The sequence below is a fragment of the Physeter macrocephalus genome, chromosome 6, assembly GCF_002837175.3.
Source record: "Physeter macrocephalus isolate SW-GA chromosome 6, ASM283717v5, whole genome shotgun sequence".
NCBI classification, from domain to species: domain Eukaryota; kingdom Metazoa; phylum Chordata; class Mammalia; order Artiodactyla; family Physeteridae; genus Physeter; species Physeter macrocephalus.
Genome location: NC_041219.1, coordinates 77,465,480 through 77,483,187, shown reverse-complemented (window position 1 = coordinate 77,483,187; position 17,708 = coordinate 77,465,480). Strand labels below are relative to the sequence as shown.

Below are 17,708 nucleotides of genomic sequence, written 5' to 3'. Positions count from 1 at the left end.
GGAGCCTGTGCTCCGCAACGGGAGAGACCACAACAGAGGAAGGCCCGCATACCACCAAAAAAAAAAAAAAAAAAAAAAAAGAAATTGTGCTTAAAGTTATCTCTGACAAAGATTTAGAGAGTAGAGATATAGTCATTCACAGTTATAGTTAGTAGCATCTATAAGCAATTTTCCAAAAATAGAAAATCCGTCTCAGCTATTGTATAGATTGGGTATGCTTGGATTGTGCTCCCTTGGATTCTTCAGAGCCCCACTCGATAATCATCTTTTGTACTCTGATCCATTTGACACCTGGTGTACACTACTAGTTAGAGGCTACATGGATGAGAAAGTCATCAGGTCAAGCACAGTTCCTGTTACAGTATACTATACTTTGGCATTAGTAACTTGAATCAATCAAGCAATGGAAATAATGAAGAATAATAGAAGCTAGTAATATATTTGTCATTGGGTTTGTTGTATATTACTCTCATTTTGAATCACTGCCAGTGAATTTTTTGTTCATGCCTGCAATTTTAAGTGTTATACTAATATAGAAAATCTTTTAATTCTTAATATTTTTAGTTTTAAACAATTTAGAAGAAACATTCATACACAAATGTGTATAATGTATATTGGTCAAACATTTTTCCTTCAGAATTAAATTTTCCTTATCCTGTTTTATAGAGCAGGACATTTAATAGATTTACTTATAGCTATTACGTTCAGCTTATTAGATGCTGAGTTTTTGGAAGAGCTTTTGGCACCTGGGGTTAGTATACAGTGTATGTGCCAAGATACCTTGTAGACCAATCCAATGAAGACAAAGTCTAAGAGACTTCTCATTTTTTCCATTGGATAGGAATTTTATGCTGTCATATACAGGTATTCTTGTTTTAATAAAAGTTGGTATGCTAAGGCCCAGATACAGCATTTGTATTATCATAAATTGATATTACACAAGATTCACCATATTAATTGCAGACTCCCATAGGTCTTTGATGATGATAATTGGTTTACAAACTTGATTTACATAGGATTTCATATAGTACAAAATGGAGATACCTCTGTGTAACTCCAGTGAATGAACCTTAGAATACACCTTGGACATTTCTTTTTGTAATTTCTTCAGAATTTGTTCTCATTTCTCATGTGCACATTTTTTTTCACCTTTATAATTTGTAGGCATCATGACCGGAAGATGTGTATAATAGGACTGAGTATTCTTTTGGAATTGCAAAATCGACCTCCTGGAGTAGATGCTGTGGTGGGACAGATTGTGCCCTCAATTCTTTTCCTTTTCCTTGGCCTAAAGCAGGTCTGTGCTACCAAACAACTGGTAAACCGGGAAGATCGCTCAAAAGCAGAGAAAGCTGATATGGAAGAAAATGGTAAAGTGTTCTAATTGCAATGAATGCTAGAATTGATTGTGATTTGAGTATGTGTTTTCTTTGAGTTTTAGTCTATTTGGAAACATGAAACAGGTGTACATTTCTTGGCCTGTTACACGTTTGACAAATATTTTGGGTTTGTTTGACTTAATTATAGTAGTCCCTTACCACAATTTTGGTTTCATGGTTTCAGTTGTCTAAAAATATTAAATGGAAAATTCTAGGAATAAACAATTCATAACTTTATTTATCTATTTATTATTGAAGTATAGTTGCTTTACAATATTATATTAGTTTCAGGTGTACAGCATACATAGTGATTCACTGTTTTTATAGATTATACTCTGCTTAAAGTTATTATAAAATGTTGGCTGTATTCTGTGTGCTGTACAATATAGCCTTGTGCTTATTTATTTTATACTTAGTAGTTTGTACCTCTTAATATTCTACTCTTACCCCTCCCCACTTCCCTCTCCCCAATGGTAACTACTAGTTTTTTCTCTGTATCTGTGAGTCTGTTTCTGTTTTGTTATATTCATTTGTTTCTTTTATTTCTTATATTCCACGTATAAGTGTAACATACAGTATTTGTCTTTCTCAGACATACTTCATTAAGCATAATATCCTCCAGGTCTATCCATGTTGTTGCAAATGGCAAAATTTCATTCTTTTTTATGGCTGAGTAATATTCCATCACATATCTCACCACATCTTCATTATCCATTCATTTGTTGATGAACATTTGGGTTGCTTCCTTATCTTGGTTGTTGTAAATAATGCTGCTGTGAACTTTGGCGTGTGTGTATCATTTTGAATTAGTGTTTTTTTGTTTTCTTTGGATATATATCTAGCAGTGAAATTGCTGGATCATACTTTTAGTTTTTCGAGAAATCTTCATGTCATTTTCCATAGTGGCTGCACCAATTTACATCCCCACCAACAGTGTGCAAGGGTTCCCTTTTCTCCATATTCTTGCCAACATTTGTTATTTGTTGATAGCCATTCTTACTAAGAGGGGTGAGATGATATTTCATTGTGGTTTTGATTTGCCTATCTCTAATGATTAGCAATGTTGAACGTCTTTCATGTGCCTGTTGGCCATCTGTATGTCTTCTTTGGAAAAATAGCTATTCAGGTCTTCTGCCCATTTTTTAATTGGGTCATTTAGTTTTTTGACATTGAGTTGTATGAGCTGTTTATATATTTTGGATATTAACCCCTTACTGTAGCATATCATTTGCAAATATTTTCTCCCATTTATAGGTTGTCTTTTCATTTTGTTGATGGTTTCCTTTGCTGTGCAAAAGTGTTTAAATTTAATTAGGTCCCATTTGTTTATTTTTGCTTTAGTGTCCTTTGCCTTAGGAGACAGACCCCCCAGAATACTGCTACAATTTATGTCAAAGAGTGTTCTGCTTTTCTTCTAGGAGTTTTATGGTTTCTGGTTATACATTTAGGTCTTTGATCCATTTTGAGTTTATTTTTGTACATGGCATGAGAAAATGTTCTAATCTCATTCTTTTGCCTGTAGCTGTCCAGTTTTCCCAGTACCACCTATTATTGAAGAAACTGATATTCCCCATTGTATATTCTTGCCTCCTTTGTCATAGATGAATCAACCCTAAATGCAGGAGTTTATTTCTGGGCTGTCTATTCTGTTCCATTGATCTATGTGTCTGTTTTTGTGCCAGTACTATACTGTTTTGATTACTGTAGCTTTGTAGCATAGTCTGATATCAAGGAGCATGATACCTCCAGCTCTGTTCTTTTTTGTCAAGATTGCTTTGGCAATTCAGGGTCTTTTGTGGTTCCATATAAATTTTAGGATGATTTTGTTCTAGTTCTGTGAAAGATATCATGGGATTTTGATAGTCATTAAATCTGTGGATTGCTTTGGGTAGTATGGATTTTTTAAATGATACTGATTCTTCCTATCCATGAACATGGGATATCTTTCCATTTCTTTGTATCATCTTTCATTTCCTTCATCATGGTTTTATAATTTTCAGAGTAGAGGTCTTTCACCTCCTTGGTTAAGTTTATTACTAGGTTTTTACTTCTTTTTGATGCAATTTTAAACAGGATTGTTTTCTTGCTTTCTCTTTCTGCAACTTTACTGAATTCATTTATTAGTTCTAAAAGCTTTTCAGTGGATACTTTAGGGTTTTCTGTATATAGTATTTTGCCATCTGAAAATAGTGACAGTTTTACTTCCCTTCCAACTTGGATGCCTTTGATTTCTTTTTTTTGTCTGATGGCTGTGGCTGGAATTTCCAATAGTATGTTAAATAGAAGTGGCGAGAGTGCGTATCCTTATCTTTAGAGGAAAATCTTTTAGCTTTCACTGTTGCGTATGATGTTAGCTGTAGGTTTGTCATAAATGACCTTTATTATGTTGAGATATGTTCCCTCTATACCCACTTTGATGAGAGTTTTTGTCATGAATGGATGTTGAATTTTATCAAATGCTTTTTCTGTAGCTCTTGTGATGATCATGTGATTTTTATCCTTTCTTTTTTTTTTAATGTGGTGTATCACATTGATTGATTTGTGGATATTGAATCATCTTTGCATCCCTGGAATAAATCTCACTGGATCCTGGTGTATGATCTGTTTTTATAAATTGTTGAGTTTGGTTTACTAATATTCTGTTCAGGATTTTTGCATCTATATTCATCAGAGATACTGGCCTGTAACTTTCTTTTTTTGTAGTGTCTTTGTCTGCTTTTGGTGGCCTCATAGAATGAGCTTGGGAGTGTTCTCTTCAGTTTTTCGGAATAGTTTGAGAAGAATAGGTATTAGCTTTTCCTTATACATTTCGTAGAGTTCTCATGTTAAACCATCCAGTCCTGGACTTTTGTTTGCTGGGAGTCTTTTTATTATGAATTCAGTTTCACTACTAGTGATCTCTTTATTCAGATTGTCTATATCTTCCTGATTTGGTCTTGGAAGATTGTATGTTTCTAGAAATGTTTCCATTCCTTCTATGTTGTCTAATTTGTTGGCATATAAATACTTGTAGTGTTCACTTATGATTTTTTGGTATCTCTGTGTTATCAGTTGTAATTTCTCCTCTTTCATTTCTTGTTTTATTTATTTGGGCCCTCTCTCTTTTTTTCTTAATGAGCCTGGCTAACAGCTTATTAATTTTGTTTATTTTTCAAAAAAAATAGCTCTTGATCTTTTCTACTTTTTTTTTGTTTCTATTTTATTTGTTCCCTCTCTGAAGTTTATAATTTCCTTCCTTCTTCTGACTTTGGGCTTTGTTCTAATTTTTCAAATTCCTTCAGATGGTAGGTTAGATTGTTTATTTGAGATTTCTCTTGTTTCTTTTTTTTTTTTTTTTTTGCATTTTTTTAAACATCTTTATTGGAGTATAATTGCTTTACAATGGTGTGTCAGTTTCTGCTTTATAACAAAGTGTATCAGTTATACATATACGTATGTCTCCATATCTCTTCCCTCTTGCATCTCCCTCCCTCCCACTCTCCCTATCTCACCCCTCTAGGTGGACACAAAGCACTGAGCTGATCTCCCTGTGCTATGTGGCTGCTTCCCACTAGCTACCATTTTCTCCACACCCTCTCCAGCATTTATTGTTTGTAGATGTTTTGATGCTGGCCATTCTGACCAGTGCGAGATGATACCTCATTGTAGTTTTGATTTGCATTTCTCTAATGATTAATGATGTTGAGCATTCTTTCATGTGTTTGTTGGCAATCTGTATATCTTCTTTGGAGAAATGTCTGTTTAGGTCTTCTGCCGATTTTTGGACTGGGTTGTTTGTTTTTTTGATTCTCTTGTTTCTTGAGGTAGGCCTGAACTGCTATAAACTTCCCTATTAGAACTGCTTTTGCTGTTCCTGTAGATTTCAGAAAGTTCTGTTTTTATTTTCATTTGTCTCAAGGTATTTTCTGATTTCCTCTTTGATTTCTTCATTCATCCATTGGTGTTTTAGTAGCATGTTGTTTAGTCTTCATATGTTTATGTTTTTCCCATTTTTCTACCTGTAATTGATTTCTAGTTTCATACTGCTGTGGTTGGAAAAAATGCTTAATATAATTTCTTTCCCCTTAAATTTGTTGAAACTTGTTTTGTGGCCTAGCATGTGTTGTCTCCTGGAGAATGTTCCATGTGCACTTGAAAAGAATGTGTATTCTGCCATTTTGGGATGTAATGTGCTGTAGATACCTATTAAGTAGATACATATTACCTATACCTAATGTGTCATTTAAGACTACTCTTTCCTTATTGATTTTCTGTCTGGATGGTCTGTCCAGTGACGTAAGTGGGTTGTTAAAGTTTCTTCCTATTATTGTATTATTGTCAATTTCTCCCTTTATGTCTGTTAATATTTGTTTTATATATTTAGATGTGTATATGTTAACAAATGTTATATTCTCTTCTTGTATTGATGCTTTTATCATTATATAATGCCCTTTTTTGTCTTTTATTATAGCCTTTGTTTTAAAGTCTACTTTGTCTGATATGCGTATTGCTACCCCTTCTTTCTTGTTTCCATTGCATGAAATATATTTTTCCATCCCCTCACTTTCAGTCTGTGTGTGTCTTTAGCTCTGAAGTGAGTCTCTTGTAATTGTTTATTTTGCTAAATATATGCAGACAATCACAGAATTCTTTTTTTCAGTATGTTGCATTCTTTATAATTTCTCGCTTTGCTCTCTAATGGGTTATAATTATTATGACTTGAGGGAAATTTTCTAGTAATTTCCCAGACTTTCTTGTTGAATTTCCTACTGAGGTGTAGGATGATTAACCAGTGAAGGTTTCTCTTGCTGTCTTTGTTATTATGCATATATATATATATTTTTTTTTTCTTTTTTTTCATGTATGTGGTCAAAACTATGGTTTCTTGCATTATCCCTAAACCTACCTTGAAGTTGAATCCAGGTGCTTCAGTATGGTGCATTTTATAGAACTAGGTTTAGATTAATATTGCCTGGTTTGGGTTTACTCCAGGTTTCTCCTCTTAGGTTGGTTTCGTTCTGCATTTACTGTCTTCCAGTTGTTTATAATACTGGACTAACTGCTTGGAATAGACCAGCCCTGAAAATAGAAACTGAATCTATGGGGATATACAATTCAGCTTTCAATTTTTTTAACCCACATATAGCTAATTATTTTTCCTCTGTATTTCTATATTTTTCTGTTTCTATTAGCAGAAATGACCTCTTCATTTGAGCATTTCCGAGCAGTTCATAATCAACTTAGTTAATTGCTAAGAGACTCAAATTCTCAGTGGGAGGTCATTGTTATTTAAAACACATGCACTGAATACATAACCATTTTATGTCTTTTTTGACAAAAAAGTTAATTTGGGAATCTGTGGCTAAATAGTATATTTTATATTAATGGATGTGAAGCAGCCATAGTAAAACAGTAATAATGTTCATCTTTAGAGATAGTTAGAAATTGTTTTGAGTGAGCAGGATTAAGTCATTTTCAGTTTAGCAACTACAGTAAAGATAAGGTTTATTTTTATAATTTTACATAAAATTATTTGGTCGTTTTTCCATTTTTAGAATGTCATTTATAATTTTTATTTTCTTTATGGAATTTATATTTTGTCCTTGTGTGTTTTGATTCCTTTTAAATAAATAATGGATTCACAGAAGAGATTTCAAGTGATGAAGAGGAGACGAATGTAACTGCTCAAGCAATGCAGTCAAATAATGGAAGAGGTGAAGATGAGGAGGAAGATGATGATGACTGGGATGAAGAAGTATTGGAAGAAACTGCCCTTGAGGGATTCAGCACTCCATTGGACCTTGACAATAGTGTGGATGAATATCAATTTTTTACACAAGCCCTGCTGAGTATGTTGTTACTCCCTGAATCTTCAGATATGTTTTTCATTTCCATCTATTAGAAGTTGTTTGGGGATCTTCCCCCAAATTAGTTTAGATTCCCTTTAAATTTTTAATTTATTTTTAACTATAGAAATACCCAAACATACACAAAATGAGAGCAAATAGCATAATGAAACATCCATCACCCAATCCCAGCAACCTTAATCGTTGTAAAGTGGCAGGGTGAGGCTGCAGGGTATCCTCACAAAAGTAATTACAGGCAAGAGTATCTGCATATATTGTTCATCCTCTAGATATAAATGGATAAGGATTTTTGCAGAATGAAGTATCTCACATATGTTGCTTGAAAATTGTGGCCATAAACTTATTAGCAATTCACAATCCCCATGTGAATGAACAGAGTCCATTAGAGAGTAGATTTTTACTACATAAGCAATTTACTGATTTTATACAGCAAAGGACACTAGAAATACAGTTAAAGTACTCAAAGATTGGGAGAAAATATTTGTCATGTACATGTCATAGGCTTAAGACCCACAGATTACAAAGGCCTTCTATAAATGAATAAGACCAATAACCCAGTAGAAGAATGAGAGATATAAATGGAAAACTTATAGAATTAAAAGTAAATAATAAGCCAATGAAAGCATTTAGAAAATTATTATAAACAAATTATAATGAAAAAATCCCACTAAATAGGTTGTTTTATAGTTACATCATATTTCTATGGTAGTACCATAATTTAGCTTATTTCCACTGATGGACATATAAGGTATTTCCAGGGTTTTTTTTTACAAGCAATATTAAATTGAACATCCTTGTGTATAAAATATTGTTCCTAACAAGGCAATGGTAGTGTAATATATTGGCATTATTTAGTATGCCAATGTACTGGTTGTTACAAATACCATTAATGAACCACCTCTATGATTTATTGAAATTCAGCAGGAACAAGAGGTAGAGAGTACAGGGAATGATATTCCAAAGCATGAGGAAGAGAAGAGTGTAACTGTGGAGACTGGAATGTGGAGGGTACGCTCTAAGGCAGTTACTTCCAGACCTGGGTGTGCACCACAGGCAACAAAGAAGCTCTTAGGTCTTGGGTGGGATCTCAGGATATGTATTTTGAAAATGCTCCTCAAGAGCTAGGCAGTCAGCTTTGGCTCAGTTAGCATAGAGGGACCACTGCTTAAAGGCTCTGTGAAGTAGTAAAATTGTACCAAATTGTACCAGCCTTGAAATCTGGTGGGTTTTTTTTTTTCCTTTTTCTTTTTGGCCATGCAGCATGTGGGATCATAGTTCCCTGACCAGGGATCGAACCTGTGCCCCCTGCAATGGAAGCAGGGGTCTTAACCACTGGACCGCCAGGGAAGTCCCCCAGTCTTGAATTCTGGACTGAGATTGTCTTTATCCCATTGTCCATTAGGGTGTTTTTGAATGTTTTTCTATAAAGAGGTGACCTTGGGGATATGATAGTTTCCTTCAGGGGTATTATCTGATGATGATGTCCAAAGAGAAGTGAAGGGGGCTGGACTCGGGAACCAAGCGTTAGGAAATTACTTTATTGATTTAGGAGTAATAGGGCCCTGGAGTGGGAGGAAGGCATATGATGGGAAAAAGCCTATCAGTGGAAGACATCAAGAAAGCAGCACAGAATTGGATGTGGAGAGAGAATGATTAAAGATGTTAGGCATTTACAGTGGTTGACTAGGAGACTGATAGAACTAGTGATGGAAATGGGGAGATAAGGAGGGTTTGGAGGGTAAAATGTTAAATTTGGTTACAGTTGTACTGAGTTTGAGGTGAGCTATCCAAAGTAAAAGTCCAGGAGGCTTAGGGAACAGTTTTGCCTAAAGGTACAAATTGAGTTTTTGGTATAGAAGTGATGCTGAAGGAGCAGGTAGCATGAGAATTCCTGAGGACAATGGTCACAAGTGAGTGAGGTGTTTCCCAAGATCTGGATTTTAGGCAGCATTCATAGTTTGTAAAAACCCAGGAAGAAGAGGAGATGGGGAGGGAGCAGAGAACTAGGCAAAGCAGAGAATTGTGATGTCCCGACCTTCCTTTGTAGCCCCACGTAGGTCGAGTACTAAAGTGAGTACTCAGGAGTAATCCTTTGTTGGAATAAGTTTTATCGCCTATTGTCTATGATCATTTCATTGTAATTTGATTGTGTTATTAGTTATTCTCTGAAATAATAATTGTCATTGGACTCCTTTATTTTTCCTTCTCCCTCAACACACCCCCAAAATACAACAGCTGTGCAGAATCGGGATGCTGCCTGGTACCAACTGCTGATGGCACCGCTCAGTGAGGATCAGAGGAGGGCGCTACAGGAGGTGTACACACTGGCCGAGCACCGAAGGACGGTAGCAGGTCAGCCAGCATGATTTCTAGATCGGAGTGCATGTGTCAGAGTGCCAGTATTCAGCTTTTATTTTATGAGCCTGGTGGCACCTAAATACTGTTCTAAAAATTGTTAGAGGCCAACCTTTCAAGATAATAAGGAATTATCATTATTGTATGATCTTTTTAATCATTCATGGTATCTTAGCTCTGTGAAACACCATGTGTTAATGTGTCTTTAGTGGTGTTCTTATTCACACCCTTATCCTATTTTGGAGCCAAAGGTAAGATGTAAAAGTTGGGATGAATCTTGCTGAGGGAGAGTTAATCAGCTGGGTCACCCACCTAAACATCTAAACAACAGATGGGTCAAAAGCATTTTATGAGTTCTTGCAGGGAGCTTGTATTCCTAGAAATGAAATACTCTCCATTTCTATTTGTTGGGCTTTATGTGTTGGTGATTCTCGTTGATTTTCAGTTTTTGAGCTGGAGAAATTATTTTACACAGACGTTGTTATGGTCACTCCCAGAAAATTAATGGAAGATTTTGTAATTACAAAAGTATTTTAGTGGGGAACGTCAGGGAATAGGAATCTAGGGTTTAGAACCCAGGTTCTTCTGCTTGGATTTAGGCTTTAAGTCCTGTACAGATTCTGTATCGGCTCTCCTGATGTGAGAAGTCAGTGTGCCCTTTCAGCAATAGACACTAGCTTTGAGCCTTGTTTTTATTTTGCTCAGTTTTAGCAAATAGTCTTTCCAAGATAGAAAATATAACTACAGTCTTCCTTCGGTATCTGTGGGGGTGGGGTGGGATGGTTTCCCTGACCTGCCTTGGATACCAAAATCTGAGGATGCTTGTGTCCCCTGTTAAAATGGTGTGGTGCAGTGGGCCCTCTGTATCCGTGTGTTCCGTATCTGCTGGTTCCGCATCCCCAGACTCCAAGACGATGATACTTACTGACACGGGTTTATTAAAGGCTAATGTTCAATTGGGCAGAATAATTAATACCATGATTCATATTCCTTCACAGTACTAACTCTAAAGAATCTGGCTCCTTTGAAGTTATTTCCAACTTTGTCACCTTAAATACTCTTCTCTTTTCCCCCACTTTCTCGTGGCAAATGCTAGAGGCAAAGAAGAAGATTGAACAACAGGGAGGCTTCACCTTTGAAAACAAAGGAGTCCTCTCTGCATTTAACTTTGGGCCTATGCCCACCAACAACTGAAAGAAGGAAGATCAACTGACCAAATGTCATCGCTACGTGGTACGTCAGCCGGAAGGGAGAGGGTCAAGGGGAGCCGGGGCTGCTTTTTGTGCCACCTGCTGTGCCAGTTACTGCCTGGCGTCCGGCAGCACCTTTCTCCACCCCTGCATCCCCTTTGACCTTTCTCACCCTGAAATATATATTTTAAGCAGCTACTGTAATGTATGAAATTAAAGAACAACAAAATCATTGGACCGCAAAGGACAAAGCATATGCTCCAAAGGATGAATGACCAAGGTGGTTTTAGAGGATTGGATGGAATTGCACGTCTCAGGTTTTGCCATGCAGAATCAATGGATTTATGCGAATAACAGTGCCTTCTGTTGTACATGAATTATCTGAAAAAATTTTTTTGGAGTGCATTGCAATTTTTTTTAAGGCATAAAACATATTTCTAGATAAATGTAAACCTTGGCTATATGTTGACTTATTCTGCATTTCACTATGTGAATTTACTGTTAGGAAGTTAGCTACAAGCCACTCTGGTTTCAAAATCATCACTACTCCCCCTTTTTCCCACTGCTGCTGGGGGCTTTCTTCAGGGGTTGTACAATATGCACTGGCTCTGGTTTTTCATAAGGTGTTTTCTCCTAAAGATGTGGCTTTCCTAAGAAGTGTCTTATTCTCTCTTCCATCATATTTTTCAGCCCTGAAAGGGGTGGTATTTCTTTTGAGTCAGCCTATATGAATATTGATTTCACTCATAACCTAATAAGTTCAGGACTCAAAAATTTCTTGGCAGCAAGTGGCAGGGACTCTTTCATCACTGGAATTAACAATCAGTCCAAGTATATTCTGAACCATGTACTTAATTATGCAATTAATTGACAGTTATACTAAAGCACATTGGACTTCTATGAGAAAGGTGCTACATAAGCACACTGTCTTTCTGGATAGGGGCTTGCATTTTCAGTAACTTATCATTCCAGCTGTGTTGGAGCCGGGTCCAAAACATTTTGTAACAATATTTTTTATCTAGGAAAAAGACCCAAGTAAATCTAACTTCTTGCTTTCTCACACATCTGAATTTTCTCCTATCTAATCGGTCCTAGTTTTTATTATAACTCAGTTTGGCTTCTTATATTTTTCAAGGGTTGGAGATATCAGTCAGCTACACTCTGACATGGTAATGATGCAAGATAGCCCACGATAAATATTGCAGATGGAGGTTACAGCTGTTTTTCTGAACCGATTCAACACCAGAACATGGGTCACAGTGTTTTCATTCAGTAAAGCGAAAGTGGATTTTCAGAATTTAATATATTTCTGGATATGATACAGTTGTCCGTTTTTGTGAAATGTTTGCGGCTTATAGTTTCCATCAGTCGCTGGAGGCATTTTCTCCAGGTGCTTTCTATATTACCATCCCTTGTTAATATGAACTCTTTTTAGAATTTTAGGTTATTTAAGTAGTTTTTTACAGAAGTAGCCCAAGAAGCCGTGAGTTTCAGAGTTAAATGATCCCCTGCTTTCTTCTGCCCCCTCTTCCCAAGGCATTGATGCTGAATGTGCCAGCTGGCGGTTAGAAGAGAAAGATGGCATGGGGGAGATTGTAGACATCTTAAGCTTTGAAGCTCTTCTTTTTCTCCTCATGTCCCAAGTGGTTTAATTTTAACATATAAGTAACATGCCTTCACACTGGACTGTAAAAGGCATGTGATTTTATTTTTGTGATGTATTGTCTTCTGCAGTATTAAAGGGAAAGAGGTGTTAATGTGTATCATCCTATCTTGTTTTTGAAGCCAGGGTAGTTGTACAGTTTTGTTACCAGCAGTGCTAACCTGAATGTGATATGATTACCTTGGAAAGGCAGGAACTCATATGAATGTACTGTAAAATAAAATGCGGACTGATTCCCAGGATCTTGAACTCCTCTGTGTGAAATGTTTTCTGAAATGTGGAGGTGCTTTATGCAGGTGATAAAAACCCATCAGTGTGTGTTTTCCTGACTCCTGGGGACCTGGAGCAAGGTGACCGTAGGTCTGGGAGGGTAACAAGGGCTCATCAGGAACAGCTAAAGACTGGGGAGTGGTTGGGGCCTAGAGCCCCCAACCAAGGTGCCCAAATAAGAGCTGCAGAAGCTCTGAAAAAGCAAGGTCATTCAACCACATCAGGACCTTGAAGGAAAGGAAAAAATGCCTGAGGTGGAGCCATTTTCTGATGGGCTGCCGTCAAATTAGGAGTGGAATGGTAAGTGCTGGCCTTTTGATTCTCAAATGTTTAGCTAGCATGACAATAAGCTCCTCCTCCCCACCTCTAATTTATGTTAAGACCACACTGAACCAGTAAATTGTTAATCAGTGAAAATTCTAAAGAAAGAAAACAACGAAATTATGTCATTTATTTGATATGGTGAATTACAGTCCAGTTTTCTATTCAGCAGGGGAGACTGAAAATTGTAATAAATTTATGGAGGAAATCAAGGAAAACTTGGCCATGTGATCAGAGACCACCAGCATTTGTATGTATGTATACATGTGTGTATGCACGTGTTTTATCTATAAAAAAAATCAGATAAGCCTTAAATGGTAACCCTTCCTGTCCCCATTTCACTCTCTCCATCGAGATCAGTGTACAAGTGGGTTGGAAACTTCTCACTTGTGAGTAAGGCCACAAAATCAATGAAAAAAAGGTTGGACTATGTTTTTAGGAAGAAGCATAAACGGCGCAACTGTGGCTGATCCTGCAGAGGTGTGTATGCAACAGAACTTTGAGCGGCTGTGCAGCAGGAGAGTCTGGGGCAGACAGCAGTGCTGGTAGAGGGAGGAGAGGTGTACAAGGCTCTGACGTCAGGTGGGGAGGTGAGCGAATGCACATTGCTCCCTGCAGGGTACCTGAGAGGAAGTTCACCTTGGAGATCACCTAATTTGCCAAAAAGATTTCACAAGTACACGGGGGCCTCTCAAGAGCTAGGAGTTGGCGGCTTCCCAGAGCGTTTGGAATATGCCTGGAGCTGAGAGCAACTCAGGCAGGAGTGACCTTATGGAGACTTTTTCCCAAAAGGCTTCCTTGGGCATGAAGGGAAAACCTGGGGAGGATGAGAACTACCCAGCAAGGCCTCCTGGGCACCTGTGTCCCCCACAGAGCTCTTAGTTAAGAGTGACACACCATTCTCACTGCCTAGTGAGTGAGGACCGTCCCCTCACTTCTCCCCCTTTGCAGTCATTCTCTCCTGCTGCAGCTTGACCCTCACCCCTTACCTCCTCTCTTACGCCCACCTCACTGCCAAGATAGAATGATTTTTCAAAATGCAAATCTTGGTTGTATCACTAACCTGAGAGATTAAGACCTCTCAGCGGCTTTTAGGATGCAGATAAAATCATTAACGTGGCCCCAAAGCCCCTGAGTGATTGGCTCTACCTCAACTCTCTCATCCTTTTCTCACTGCCTTCTGCCTCCAATTCACTGGGTTCTTCTCCCTCCAGGCTCACAGATGCTCTTTTCTCCTCTTCCCCTCTGTCCTTTACCTGATAAATTCCTCTTCATCTTCACTTTGGAACATAAATATTACTTCCTTATGGAAGCCTTTCTGCTCCAAGGGCCCCTAAGTCAACTTTGAATCATGTATCCCACTTAAAATCAAATAATGTGCAATATAAGCTGTTAGAGCCAAATCTGTGTCCTCCTCACTACTGAAACCCCAGCACCTAGCATAGTGTTTTGCTTACAGTGGGTTTATCATTGGTACCAGGTCCCCCCAAAGAAGACTCTGGTAATAGCTACATTGGAGAATTCAGGAGGACTCAATATATCCCACCTAAAATCTAATTATTTACTTTCCTGGCTACAGTCAAACATATTTAAAGGAGGCCAATAATTTGATCTCCCCTTTAAGTATTTAAGTACTTTATTTAACTACTTTGTTAAGTATTTGCTCTATTTATTTGGTGGAGTTGGGGAGAAACTGATTTTTTATTAATAAAAATCATATACTTCTATTTTCAAAATAAGAAGCTTTATGCATTTATTACAGTTTTCCAAGCCAGATAACCCAATATTGGTCGTTCCCAATAACCAAAACTACAAATTCAATTTCCTAATTTTTAGCTCCCCGCAGCTGCTGATGTCGGACAACCCTCAGCTAGGTGGTGCCAGGATTGGGGGCATTTTCACATAAATTAGAATGTTCGACATTGGTAGATGCCAGCAAGAAGTATTTTTTTCATGAGGGTGTTGTCTGCTTTGGTGGGAACAAGACTAGTGTTCATTTCATAGTTAAAGGAGGAGTTGTATTTGGAAAGGTTCATTGCCTGGCGCCATGTTTCCCGTGTGTCCCAGTGAGGTTTCAGCCCTCCTTACAGCGGGGGCTCCAGGCCACTCCCTCTGGCCAGCCCCTTCGTGGGGTTGTGGTTGGGTACCATCGCCAGAGATTCTCGGAAGGCAGAGACAAGTTAAATAAGCAGATTGTTTACTTTCTCATTGTGCCTGCTTCTGACAGGCCTTCAACCTCTCTTTTTAACCAAGATTTGAAGAATATGGTACAGCCTGAACTTTGGATCTAGAGTTGTGTGACTCCAGTTGGATCCTTCTTCTTTGCTTGTGGTAGCCAGCCTGCGTGATGTGACCCCCAATGAACTCTGATATCCCTTGGGCTGTTCCTTCTCACACTGTCCCATGGTTGGACTGTGAGAGCAATGGCGTGTAGGAGTTACGGTATGTCACTTCCAAGATTAGGTTATGAAAGTCTGTGACTTACATCTTGGGTGTGTTTTCTCTCTCCCTCCTCTCTCCATGTGCTCTGGTGGGATCCATGTCATGAGCAGCCCAACGGTGAGGACCACATGGTGAGGAACTGAAGCCTCCTGCCAGGAGACACATGCATAAATTAGGAAGCAGATGCTTCAAATCTGTCAAGTCTTCCGAGGCCACAGGCCTAGCTGGCATCTTGACTATAACCTCCTGAGGGACCCTAAATCATAATCATCCAGGTAAGCTACTCCTGGATTCCTGACTCTCAGAAACTGTGAGACAATAAACAGTTGTTGTTTTTAGCTGCTAAGTCTGGTGACAATTTGTTATGGTGCTGTAGATAACTAACACACTGTTTACAAAAACTCTCCTATGCTGTGTACTATGAAAGTAAATAATATACCCTGGATTGACAGGAAATAGAATGCTGACATCTGATATGAGGCAGAACTAGGTAATCTCCAAGATTTCTCCCCACCCCAAGATTCTACAATAGGTTGAAACTGAAGACTGCCTATGATACCCAAATTTCCCTAAAATAGTCTAGATTTTCTACTTTCAAACTAAGCTGTATCTAAAAACAGATAAGACAAAATCTGTAGCTCAGATTCAGTTTACATTGTGTTTATAGATGTTAGGCATTTGTTCTCAAGTATTACCGTTTATCTTAATTTTTAGTCAGCTTTATTTTTTAAATTTTTTAATTTTTTTTTTTTTCCCGTTACGCGGGCCTCTCACTGTTGTGGCCTCTCCCGCTGCGGAGCACAGGCTCCGGACGCGCAGGCTCAGCGGCCATGGCTCACGGGCCCAGCCGCTCCGCGGCATGTGGGATCTTCCCGGACCGCGGCACGAACACGTATCCCCTGCATCGGCAGGCGGACTCTCAACCACTGCGCCACCAGGGAAGCCCAGTCAGCTTTATTTTTTAACATGCAAAACTTTCTATAAATGAAAAGGCATGGTGTAATTTATAGGCTATATTTTAATTGTCATAAAGCACCATTTGAAACCATGGCTGAATTAATTTTTGACATATTCAGGCATTGTCTTGAGTTACACTGACTCAGTGGGTCAGCTCTACCAAACTCATGAAATGAGCCTGCTAGAAGAACTGCTGCAGGATGACTTGGATTTTAAAATTTTTAATATTTTAGGGAACAAAAGTATTAGAAGTGTTTCTTCCTTTGGAAGCTGAAAGCTTGATAGCAGTTCAAGAACAACTTGGAAATACCAATCATTTGGTTATCTTTATTTTTGTTTCCAAAATTGCAGATGAACTTTGTGGCCTGGGACTCTCAGAAAACTGCCAATTTCTGTTTTGATTTTTTTGAAAATCAAAGTAAAAGGAGGAACGGTAAATGACTATATTTTTGATTTTAGAAATTATGCCAAAGTGTCATAGTAATATCTCATCAAAGAACAGTTTCACATTCCCCATTGGTTACTGGACTTAGCCATTAACAAAATAATTTCTGTTTTACAGAATATTTATTGTTGTAAGTATTATTATTATTATTAGATATTACTAATTAATTGATAGCCAAAGTTGCTCAGGCAGGAGAAGGGTAATTTTTTACACAACGTAAGTTTAGAAAATCTGAGTCTCTGCATTTAGCTCCTGATTTTCACACTGGCCTGTTAGGAGTTTCTTTATCTGTAGAACAGGGTAGAGGGAGGCCTGGCTGCCTTGGGGAATTTTGTCCTCATAACATGAGTGATATTTTATAAAAGGAGAATTGTCTCTATTCTTAGTTAAAAAAATTTTTTTTTTTACCTTGTAATTCAGAATGAGAAACAGAAAGGAAAAAGAGGGAATTATGTAGAAATTATTTTATACTTCATTTTAAAAGCCAAGTTATGTTGTTTTCTATTTGCAAAAATGCTATATTCTTCAAAGGTAGTATGGTTCTTGAAAAATAGTATAGCTGTGCCTCATATCACGCTATAAAAATTTCAGGAACCTACATTCATAGAGGAGCTAAAAGACAAGACACTTAGTAGATACCTCTTTAAGGAGCAAACACAAGTTGAAATTTTGAAAGTAGTTAACTGAGAAACTGCTGACTGGTTCTGGGGGTGGAGGTGTCCATTACTGTGATTTTTTTTTTTTTTTTTTTTTTTTTTTTTGCGGTACGCGGGCCTCTCACTGTTGTGGCCTCTCCCGTTGCGGAGCACAGGCTCCGGACGCGCAGGCTCAGCGGCCATG

General features: G+C 37.9%; 1 protein-coding gene across 4 annotated transcripts in view; it reads left to right on the top strand.

Moving 5' to 3' along the window:
- IPO8 (importin 8) overlaps nucleotides 1-16,856 on the top strand; it is a 72,582-nt gene extending 55,726 nt beyond the window's left edge. For 2 of the 4 annotated variants that reach the window (XM_007115399.4, XM_024129190.3), the window contains exons 22-25: nucleotides 1,165-1,370; nucleotides 7,004-7,207; nucleotides 9,461-9,577; nucleotides 10,677-12,668. In XM_007115399.4, the coding sequence (XP_007115461.1) occupies nucleotides 1,165-1,370; nucleotides 7,004-7,207; nucleotides 9,461-9,577; nucleotides 10,677-10,774 (625 nt within the window). In that variant the 3' untranslated portion in view covers nucleotides 10,775-12,668. Of the gene's footprint in view, nucleotides 1-1,164; nucleotides 1,371-7,003; nucleotides 7,208-9,460; nucleotides 9,578-10,676; nucleotides 12,669-13,193; nucleotides 13,279-15,576; nucleotides 15,742-16,774 lie in introns of those variants that run through there. The other 2 variants (XR_008617677.1, XR_003680297.2) reach the window with 2 other exon arrangements.
- Nucleotides 16,857-17,708: the final 852 nt, after the last annotated feature.